Below are 9,924 nucleotides of genomic sequence, written 5' to 3'. Positions count from 1 at the left end.
AATAACTAATACTTAACTTTATAAAGGATTAATTAAAATATAATATTTACTTAAAATAACTTTAATATAAAATCCCTTTTTCTTAATAATATAATATTATATATATTAAGGCTAAGTATAGCTAATTAGGCTTTTATTACTATTTTTCCTTTTCCTTTTTAAGTTTTTTTTAAGGACTTATACTTAAATAGCTTACTAAATTAGCAGGTGCTTTTAAGATTAAGCTACTATAGCTTTAGTAAAGTTAATTCTGCCTTAAATTTAAATACTAATTTTTTAAAGTTAAAGTTGCCTTTTTTATCTCTTTTTATAATTTAAGCCAGTCTAGTGCTTTTTTTAAGTTTACTTAATAAAGGCTATTATTTAAAAGTTTAAGATTTAGTATTATATTTATTTATATTATTTTTTATAATAACTAGTCTTTTTTATATCTTTTTTTTTTAAAGGCTGGCTTTATTTTAATAGCTAATATAGCTATTTTTAATATTTTTAAAAGGTTTATTATAGTATCCTTTTTTAAAATCTTTTATAAATACTAGGCTATAGCTTTTAATAATAAGACAGCCTCCTTCTTTATACTTATTTAAGCTAAATATATATTTACTAGTACTTTTTTAAATTCTTATAAGTAGTATAATATAACTAGGCAGGAGGCTATAATTAGGCCTATAGCAGGCTTTTACTAAGTTTAACCTTAATTCTTAATAGCTAAAGCGTCTGTTTTATTATATTTTTTAAAATATATAAAAGCAGTATATATATTAATTATAGTTCTTTTTAAGCTAGGCGCAGACTTTTTAAGGTTATAATAGGTTATAGATTTAAGGTATACCTTTTTTTATACTTATAATTATTAATTTAAAGGGGTAAAGTAATAGCTAAAATAGTGCCCTGCTTATTTATATATAAAATAAACTAGCTTACCTAATAGTATAAAAAGTTATTTATTAATATATATATTCTTAGAATTTATATAAGGCAGAAGGTCTTATAATATATTTTATTTAAAAGATAACTTAAGGTATATATATTTAAAGCTTCTCTTAGCCTAAAGTATCTCCTTAAAGTATATAAGAGGCTTTATATATAAGGCCTTAGGCTAGTTTATTAAAATAAGACTAGGTTACTTATATAACTAACTGCTATAGTATTAATTATTACCTTAGCTATAATATTTAGTAAGAGTTAGTAATAAAGGTAGTAGTAATTTTAATATTAAAGTTAAAGGCTATATTAGGTTTTAAGTTAGCTATTATAAAGTTTATTAAAAGCTATAGTAAAATAAGATTAAAAAGCCTAGGGTAAGGCTTATAAAATAGCTTACTACTCCTTAAAGAATAATAAATAGCATTGCTAGATTAAAGCTAAATTCCTTTATTAGGATATAATTAGGGTCTTTTTTAAATCTTTTTTAAATAATATGCTTATAGGCTTTTATATAAGCCTTTTTAAATTAAGCTTTTTTTAAGTCTTTTTATATATAAATAATAGCTTTAGTAGTATTAATTATTATAATAAAAGCTTTTATATTTTTAGTAAATATAGCTAACTAATTAACTACTTCCTTTTATAAGGTCTTATTTTTTAGGCTTATAACTATTTATTTAATAAAGTCCTTTAAGTAATAGTCTTCTGCCTAGGTTAGTAAAGGGCCTATTAAAAGATAATCCTTACCTTTAGCCTTATAAAGGGCTATATAGGCCTTAATTAAATATATTTTTAAGGACTTATTTAGCTTTTATTTTAGTAAATTATTAGATTTTATATTAAAGTTAGGCATATATATAAAAGTAGGAAATTAGTCTTTTAGTATATTATAAAATATATTTAGGTTTTTTATAATAGCTGTTTTATTTAAGGCCTTATTACTAATTTTTTATAAGAAATTAGTAAAATTTATAAATTTTACTATTAGGCTAATAAGGTTTATATTAATATATTTAATTATATAACTAAAAGGGATAGGATTTTTATTATTTAAAGATACTTTTAGGTAATTTAGCTAGTAAAAGATAAAGTAGGATTTATTAAATAAAGTTACTGCTATAGTATATATATACTTTATAGTATTTTTTATATTACTTATATTATTTTAATTATTATCCTTTTCTAGCTTTAAGTAGTATTTTATTTTAGGCTTTAATAAGTCTAAAGGGTTTTATATATTAAACTATATATTAAAATTAAGTTCTAGGTCTTAGTTTATAAAAAAGTAAGTAAAAGAACTAGAATTTTTAATTTTTAACCTATTTTATAATAATTATATAATTTCTTTTAGTAGGTTTATATTTATAATAAAGGCAGATATAAATTTAACTACTAGATTTAAGGCTATAATAATTTATAATTTTATTTTTTAATAAGTAAGGGCCTAACTTTTTAAGCCTAGTTTAAGGGATAAGGGTAATTATTATAGTTAGCCTAGCTTAATTAGACTTTTAAGACCTTATAATCTTAATAATAATTTAAAAGGGTCTTTTTATAATAATATATATAATATAGCTTTTATACTAAAAGTATTACCTTTATAAGTTTTAATAAAATAAATAGGTTTTAAAAGGAATAGGATAATAAGTAAATTTAATAAGTTATATAGGCTAATATACTAGGAGAATATAAGTAATATTTAGCTTTAACTAGCTATATAGCTATACTCTTTATTACTTATAAAATACAGATATATTATAAATAAATTATCCTAAATATAATAAAACACTATTAACCCCTGTCTTAATTACTATAATAAAAATGCAGAGGTCTTTAATAAAAAAGAGGTCTTAATAAAATAAAATTAATTAATTAACTAGCTAGTAAGTGTATATATAGAAGTAAGAGACTAGATCTTTATGGCCTTTATATAGCTTTTTATTAACCTTCCTTATAGTTATATAACCGACCTCTCTAGAAGGGGCTCTTAGCCTACTGTTCCTGCCGTCCCCTTCAGCCATTTAGAAAGCGCGCTCGGCACTGCACTGGTCTGCTGCTTCCTCGAGTGTTACGGTGCCTTCCATCTTGGGGAGCCTCTACAGTACGTACCGCTGCGGCTTTCGCTTCTCGCAATCGCAACCATCTGTGCCTTTTGCTCTCCCACCTCCAGATGCATCACGGCCGACGTCAAATGCGCAGTCGATCAGCTCCCGCTTCGGTGACATCACCGGATCACTGGTGGGTGCATTGAATTGCGGCTATACGAAAATCCTGCCTGCTAATCTCTCAGAGAGCGATCGGCTGCAGATCAACTCCGTCAAGAGCTGGAGAAACCGAGCCATGCCAACCTCAAATCCTGCAGACCTTCGCCATACGAGGAGTCGCCGAAGCCGTGAGATGGCGACGCATCACGGTTGCACCTTGCCTGTCTGATGTGCAAACTGCTCTGCCTGATCAACCGCCCGATGGCAGCTTGACGGCTTTGAAGGTGCATTCGGGCACACATTAAGCGTTAGCAAACTGTGTGGCTACAGCCTAAAGCCGTAGGTGGTCTGCTCTCCCTGCTCCCTTGCTCGGTATTATCTCCGTCGTCGAAGCTCCGGCCTAATAATAACACCTGTGTCGTTAGCTGGCATAAGTGATACCACTTCACTGCCTGTACTCGTACATACGGAGCACGCATGCGACCTGGTCCCCATTGTTGCGGCACGTCCGTTGTCGCTCGTCTTGCCACAGCCCAACACCATCCCTGGGTCCATGACTCCAGCAAGTCGATAGATTTCTTCACACGAGTCCGAGCTGGACTGTGCGTCCATTGGGTCCTGGAGCTAGCATCGGCGCTTTCCCGTCGGTTAGCGGAGCGATCCACCGCTTCGACTGGTTCGGACAAGGTCGGAGTGTTGTGACTGAATGGGACAAGTGAGCCGCGGAGCAAGGGCCCGACTCTGTTCCCTTGCCCGGTCATGGTCCGAGCTGTTGGTGATGAAGCTCGAATGCTACGCTGGCTTCGACGTGATGCTGCCCCGTGAGTGCTTGGTGGTGTTGGCTTACTATATGGAGATTGGGCGTTAACCGTCCTCGAAAGCCGCACCAGCGATAGCGTCCATGGGTTTGATTCTGGCGGGCGGGAGGATCTTCCTGCACGTTGCTGATCAACGCACCCAGCCCCTAAACTGTTCTGGAAGTCTACCCCGGCACTAGCTCACCAGGGGCCTTATCCATTCGTCATGGAGGCAGATCTTCTGGAACCGGCTCATATCCTGCCTCTCCCGCCTCTTGCAAGTTTTGTACGCCGTTGCTTCGTCAGCGTCGTACCTTCGGCCTCCTGCTGTATCATCGACGACGATCCCTCCGTGCAGCCTAGCCAACTTGCCGATGCTACTGTACAACTTATCAGCCATTGGCAGATCGAGCGGAGTGATGCTTCAAGCCTAAACTTTGATGATGGCGATCAGCCCGCGTGCTCAAGACCTGAGAGCTCTGCGGGTGCCTCCACAGGCCGAGGCAAATCGATGTACAGGGCAAGTCGGCCATGTCTCGCCACGTCCACGTTCTGGCCTCTTCAGCCTCAGCCATGACTGTACGAGTACTGTACAGCGTTGTGTGTCGACTTGGCAGTATGGTAGCACCACTTTCAAGAATCGGACATCGTCATCGACAGCGGGAGCCGGCCGCTTTCATCGGCCACTGTTTCACACCGTTGTCGGTAGAGTGAGGGCTCCCTTTTACAACAACCGCAGCACTTGTTGAGCCAACTCCGTGTGCCAAATTTGCGGAGTCGGTGCGGAGCAAGGAGCCTACGGAGTGCCTCAGGTACGACGGCGGCTACAAGAAACCGTTCAACATGCTCTCGGCCAAATAACATCACAAGCGTCTGATAATCCACGAATGGGCGAAGGGTGCTAATTTGCAGAGCAAATGACGGTCTCAAGGGATGCAGTCCGTATCAAGCATGGGCCGCCAGCCTTCCATCGTCCATGACGCATGATTGAATTTACCCGTGATGATCACAGCGAAATCTAGTTGGTACATATCCGTCGTTGGTACAGTACAGTAGTTGGCCCATGTCTCTGGAGGTATGTATGTATGTGTTGTGAGGTATGAAGCAGGATGCTATGAATATACGTGCTGACAAAGAATACTGGATAGGCTCGTCCCTGCGGTCTCTCCTACCTGCTCCCGGCCGGTCCAGTGTGTTTGTAGGGAGGGGGCTGTCCCGGAGTCGAGTGGTCTGTTTCCTCACTACGACAACATCGAGCCTCACTTCTCCGGCGCCCCGGGGGGAGGCAGGATCCTGACCTTCCAGAACATCTTGACAGCTCATTTCAGCGGCTCAAATATGGATGTGCTCCACGCAAACGGAGACACCTGCCCTAACAGATTGCAATTACCCGTAATATGTCATGACCGTGAGGGCTCACCCCCTGTCAAGGGTACAACGTTTAGGAAATAGGATCGACGAAAATTTTTGAAAGCCCTGCTGACGAGGAAACTGCATGGATTTTCTCTTCAGGGAGGGGGATGGCCGTCGACCCCATCAAGACAGCAGTGAACGTGCTAGGAGTGTTCAAAGGCCCGCGCTGTTTGGAGATGATGGCTTAGCTGGCGATCGAACAACGGCAGTTTGACAAGGTGGTGCTCCTCCGCACAACGACGCAGTCGACTAGGTATTGCGCCGATACACCCAACATGCAGTGCTCGTACAAGCACTCATTCTGCCAGCTGCGCGTTCCGTAGTCGGTATTGGTGAGATCGCTGTCAGGTTGCAAGAGCAAGAGACAACAACAGTTAAACCGAAAGTCGTGGCTTTTTGCCGTTTTGCAGTCGACCTTACAAGTCCGAGCAAGGGACAGCAACCTAGTTATGACGACGCACGTAGCATCAGCCCTCTGAAAACACAGGGTGTTACTTGCTACATACGGCGTGGGAGAAGCAGGAGGACTCGCTCAGAACGGCAAACGGCGACCAGAGAGTGCCCAAGCGCGGGCAACACTCCGCTGAGAACATGAAGGAAGAGACAAACTAAAACCCCTGCCCCGAGAGTGCTCCTTGACTGGGCAGATCATGACACACCTTGCTGCTCATGCTGGCAGAGCAGGGGTCTCAGCCAAGTGGCGCTTGCATCGACCAGGTCTGGCTGGGAGAATCACGCAACCCGAGGACAATCTACTGGCTGCTCCCTGGGCCTCTGCTAGCACGACGATCATTAATTAGCCTGTACTCTGTCCCCCCCATGGCGGCGAGGCGCACTCCAGACACTCGAGACTGGACGCCACGCCACGAGGTGATGACCGCCCGCTCTGCAAAACCACGATTTGTGGCATTGATTAACTGTTTGCTAGCGCTTGGAGATGGAAGGCCTAGAACGGAGCTAGCCCTGGCTGCAGCTCGAGATAACGCCGGCGCCAGCACGAGTTCCCACGACGAGAGTTTGCCGAAGTCGATGGCGGACCGCCACCGCGCGAGTTGAGGTGTTCACCGAAGGAGCGGAGGATCCCGTCGCAACTCGGGGCTGGATCGCTTGTTCAAGTGGAATACGTGATGGAGAGAGGGAAGGCGGTCGAAGCCTGGAGTCGAGAGATGCTGCCTCGACCCGGGATGATATTTGACTGGACACGCACAAAGCACGACATTGTAAAAGCATCACAGCCATTCTCTGGGTCTGCAGACCGTCTTTTACTCTTCACCTTTGGCGGCCAAACGGATCGAGATTGTTGGTCGCTGTGACGCCCCGATGACGACTTGGATCGCGTTAGAAAAACGACGGAGCGACGCCGCCAGCTCAGGTCCTGCTTCACTCTCGCGTGTCACCCTTAACGCATCCGCGGGCATTACTCATCAGCTTGGCAAAGTCCAGTAGACGGAGCGCCGTGATCCACGGTTCCGCGAGTCGTAGATCGTCTCAAGTTGTGCCAGGTATCTCCAAAGAAGGGGGGATTTCCGACGCGGGGCGGCTTCTCGGGGCGCTTCAAACGCTTCCCCTTTGCTTTTTTTTTTTGGTCTACGGGCAACAGGCGAATAGAAAGGCTACGGCGTGTTACCACTATTGCTCGTACTCCTGCTGCTTCGAGGCAAGCAAACTGCATGCTAACGAGCTACTAGCAGTGTGCTGCAATGCGAGGCAGTCCTTTGGCTGGGGATGCGGCCGCCGCCGTTGATGCGTCTTACAAAGACCGACCACTCGCATTGAAACAAAGCTCTTTGATACACCCCCTTTGCAAGCCCGCAGCACAAAGCCTGCGGCAAAGCCAACGCCGGGGCATCAACATCATGACTGGAAGGGACACGGCCGTTCGGGATCGCTCGGCAGTGTATTACTTGGGTATTAGTATGACACAAGCACAAGCACAAGCACAAGCACGCGTCCGTTGCGGATGCGATGCTGAAGCTGGGAGAGAAAAAGGAAGAAATTGGCGTCTGGGACCAGGGACGCTTGGCGCTCGTCGCTCACGAAATCACAAGAGCACAGCACAAGTGCTCTCCGTCGCGGCCCACCTTTGCCAACGGCCTTGACCACACAATGATCCCTGATGACAATCCCTGGAGCTCCGTCCAGCCACCACCATGCAATACCACCCACGCCTACGATCTCTATCCGCGGTCCCGGTCAAGGAGAGCGACCAAAATAGGCCCCCACCTTGGACACGCCTCGTGTTGTGCCACCACACCCCTCTGCTGGTGAGGCTAACGGCACTCCCTGGACCTGGGTCCGTTTCCTCCCTGGGAGCAGGAACAAGTGCTGGGGAGGCCCCAATCCCGAAAGCCTAGAGGTGCCCTGCAAGTCGATGTCATCTCTATCCACCCCCTTCTTCTTAGTGGCTTGGACGCCCGTTTCCACCCCAGTTGTTTAAGCCCTCCCCCCTGGTATGGTTAGATGGGCCGAGCTTCCCAGACTTTTTCCTGGGAATGATGGCTTTGGCTTCTTCTGACCCAGACCAGGGGGGGGGGAGGGGTGTTGCACTCCTAATATCTGCGATGTTCAAAGGCCGGGGGGTTCACTTCCTAGCCTGTCGTGTGGGATACTTAATGTCTACGGAAGACAGATCTGATATGCCGCTCCACACCCCAAACCGCTGGTCTCGTTCCCATAGCGGCTCAAGCTACTTACTTATATACCATCTCCAGTCCCCCCCCCTTCTCGTTTCTCCTCTGGATCGAAAGCTTCGACGACGGACGATTTGGTACATCTCTGCTTGCTAATCAACGCCAACAAAACCCCACTGTCGAAGTAGTCAAACAACCCTCGACTCTGGGCTTCACCTCACGAAACATTATATACGGCAAATTCGACGTCTGCGCCCGGCTCTCTCGAGGCTGCCTCACATACCCTTCTTGACTCCTCCCCCTCCCGCCTCAACCAACCAACCAACCAACCCAACCACATAATGGCGTTGGTTTCTTCCTTCACATCTCCTCCGTACGGAACGCAGTATTCTGGATATTACCGGCCTCCTCCGTCGCCGCCCATGGACGAGCCAAAGTGCTCCCTGCCCTCCATCTCCAACCTGTTGGGCCTTGCCGATGCAGGCTCACTGGCGAGCGAAGCAGCCTTCAAGTCTCAACACAACTCTCCCCGACCCTATGCCATCAAGGCCGAGAGCCGCCCGTCTTCTCGACACAGGGCGCTGCCGCCCACACCGCCCATGTCCACAGATGCGTCGTTTGACCTTCGCCGCTCTCCGTCCAGCAAACCCAGCAGCATCCCGCACGCTGCTCCCAGCCACTACTATGAGACCACCCCCCCTGTAGAGGCCCATGATGCTCACCGTCATCGGATGGCTCCCTCTCGGCCTACTGTCTCAACCTCGGCCGCCCAGCAGCTGCCTGCCATGTCATCTGCCCCGTCTCCTGCCAGCAACTACTACCCCGTGCAGAGTCTACCTCCGCCGCCGCCTCCTCCTCAGGTGCCTGGTCTTCACTATCAACGTCCGCTGCCCCAGTCCTTCCCGCCGCCGCCTCCTAGCCCTCTGAGCGTAACACCCTCCGGCGGCTACGTCTGGCAGCATCACCACTACCTCAACCCGTCCAACGGGATCCCCTTCCCGCCCACCCAAGACCGATACATTTGCCAGACCTGTAATAAGGCCTTCAGCCGGCCCAGCAGCCTGCGCATCCACAGCCATTCGCACACTGGCGAGAAGCCCTTCAAGTGCCCTCACACTGGCTGCGGCAAGGCCTTTAGCGTCCGGAGCAACATGAAGCGCCACGAGCGAGGCTGCCATGGCTTTGACGTCGGCAAGGGACCTATTCTCCTTGCATAAACGTCTCATACGCTGGGTCTTTCTTATTCTTTATTTCTTCTTTTGCACGGTCTATCAAGGGAAAACGGATGAAGAGCATCCGCACATTCATAAAAGAGCTGGGAATTAGAAGGCACAAGATGCCGACGGGTCGCAACGGGCGAAATCCGAGCCTCAGGAGGGCTTGTTCATTTCATCCTTGTCTTTTCCTTATTACATTTTTTTTTCTCTTGTCGTTTCTTGTCTACTTGGGTCCGCATGGCGCCGGGGAGGAAAGCGTCCTGTTTCTTTTCTGACTTGTTTCGTAACAAGTCTCGGGACGTGTTCATGAAATGGGTTATCGTCGGTCCTACTACTACCACTACTGCTTTCTGCCCCTAAGAGCAGCGCCATGAAGCTGCACTGGGGGGAAAAAACCAAGTCTGTATCATTGTCTATGGGACAATCTTTGCGTGCTGGAAGGAAAGCTCTTGGAAACAATCCAAATTGCAGAGCAGTGCATCAGTATGGCGTTTGAATTCTAGTTTTTCTTGCGTTGATTTCTCTTGAGCAAAAGGACATCAGGGAAATCTTTGGGAGGGCGGCTATTGAGCGCGGAAAAATCTAAATAGCTATGTACTTTGTCCGTGTGGTGTATATAGATGCAAATCGAATCTCGCGCGAGACAAATCAATATCATCTTAACCATGACCTCTTTTGTGCCTTTTTATTTTCTCGATTTTTTTTTCCTTCTCTAAATACAAATAGGTGTCTGGTG

General features: G+C 45.2%; 2 protein-coding genes across 2 annotated transcripts; one reads left to right on the top strand and one right to left on the bottom strand.

Annotated features, from left to right (window-relative positions):
• Positions 1–2,580: 2,580 nt before the first annotated feature.
• Positions 2,581–3,892, bottom strand: TRIREDRAFT_109670 (uncharacterized protein; the record flags this gene model as incomplete). Its single annotated transcript, XM_006967213.1, has 3 exons — positions 2,581–2,605; positions 3,037–3,162; positions 3,600–3,892. The coding sequence occupies 3 exons, from the start codon at positions 3,890–3,892 to the stop codon at positions 2,581–2,583; spliced, it is 444 nt and encodes a 147-aa protein (XP_006967275.1).
• Positions 3,893–8,312: 4,420 nt separating this feature from the next.
• Positions 8,313–9,188, top strand: TRIREDRAFT_4921 (uncharacterized protein; the record flags this gene model as incomplete). The annotated part of the gene is made up of 1 exon (XM_006967096.1): positions 8,313–9,188. One exon carries the CDS (start codon positions 8,313–8,315, stop codon positions 9,186–9,188), a length of 876 nt encoding a protein of 291 aa, XP_006967158.1.
• Between the last annotated feature and the right edge of the window lie 736 nt (positions 9,189–9,924).

Source organism: Trichoderma reesei (genome assembly GCF_000167675.1).
Source record: "Trichoderma reesei QM6a unplaced genomic scaffold TRIREscaffold_16, whole genome shotgun sequence".
NCBI lineage: Eukaryota > Fungi > Ascomycota > Sordariomycetes > Hypocreales > Hypocreaceae > Trichoderma > Trichoderma reesei.
Note: the sequence above shows the minus strand (reverse complement) of the source record. Positions and strands in the feature narration are given on the sequence as shown.